The sequence below is a fragment of the Perkinsus marinus genome (genome assembly GCF_000006405.1).
Source record: "Perkinsus marinus ATCC 50983 genomic scaffold scf_1104296928224, whole genome shotgun sequence".
Taxonomy (NCBI): Eukaryota; Perkinsozoa; order Perkinsida; family Perkinsidae; genus Perkinsus; species Perkinsus marinus.
The window spans coordinates 189-1,175 of NW_003216895.1; the positions used below are offsets into that span (position 1 = coordinate 189).

The window sequence follows — 987 nt, forward strand, 5'->3', positions numbered from 1 at the left end:
ATTCGTATTAGTGTCCGCAGCACAAGCCATGAGCTGGGGAAGGAGGTCTCTCTGAGACCACCATTAACACATCGAATAATAAACAAGTCCCTGTTGCCCTCCTCTTACCGTTCCTCCTGGATGCCCAGTTTTACTCGACAGTGTAGGGCTTCGATCAGCAACATCGACATGGAACCTAGACAGCTAGCACTGTGTTCACCACGCGATGAAGTTGTACTGCTACTGACTGTAGCTCTTTTCGACTTCTACATTTCTCTCACTAACCCTGTTGCTTCCCATAAGAGCGCAATCTATTGAGAAGGGCCATGTCATAACTTCTTTCTATGAGCATCACTAATGAAGTTATATCGTTCAAATACCCAATCCATCACTTCTACTCGTACGACATGAAAAAACTATGCAACTATTAATCGATTCATGGAGCTACTGCAAGCCACTGGACGTACAAGCATAAAGCTAGTTTCTGATCCTTCTTCAACATTCGATTGGAGAGGAACAGCAGCAACTTGACTGGGACAGAGGTCCTATCGGGGACGCTGTTGGCAATAAGGGTGTGGCTCAGTATTTTGGTGCCTGCGCGAAACATCTCAATACAATCGGGGATCACAATGAGTGTGTGATTGCCTCAAGGGTTTCTTACCTAGTTCTAATGCGCCTTCACCCGTATTGTTCCCGCCGTGCTGAACTGTGAGCGCCCACAGCTTATACCCAGTAGCGTTTTGCCGTACTAGCTGCGATAAATGGGATGATGCTAGATACTCAGGAAGCACCTATCAGACACTCTTGAGAGAACAGAGCGAAGGAAGGCCTACCTCATCAAATTCTCGTCCTAAATAAAGTCGATAGAAGTCAGCAATGCCCTCATATACTCCTTCTATCGTCCACTCCTTGAACCAGGCCCGCACGATTTGCTTCCGTAACGACTCTTCCATACCTCTCCCCAGCTCATCCAAATCTTGCCTAAAGAGGAACGACACTTCAACAGGT

The 987-nt window shown here is 46.9% G+C and overlaps 1 protein-coding gene across 1 annotated transcript; it reads right to left on the minus strand.

Moving 5' to 3' along the window:
- Positions 1–446: 446 nt before the first annotated feature.
- On the minus strand, positions 447–731 carry Pmar_PMAR015360 (hypothetical protein; the record flags this gene model as incomplete). Its single annotated transcript, XM_002788381.1, has 2 exons — positions 447–573; positions 641–731. Coding segments are annotated over 2 exons (218 nt in total), but the record flags the coding sequence as incomplete, so codon positions are not given.
- Between the last annotated feature and the right edge of the window lie 256 nt (positions 732–987).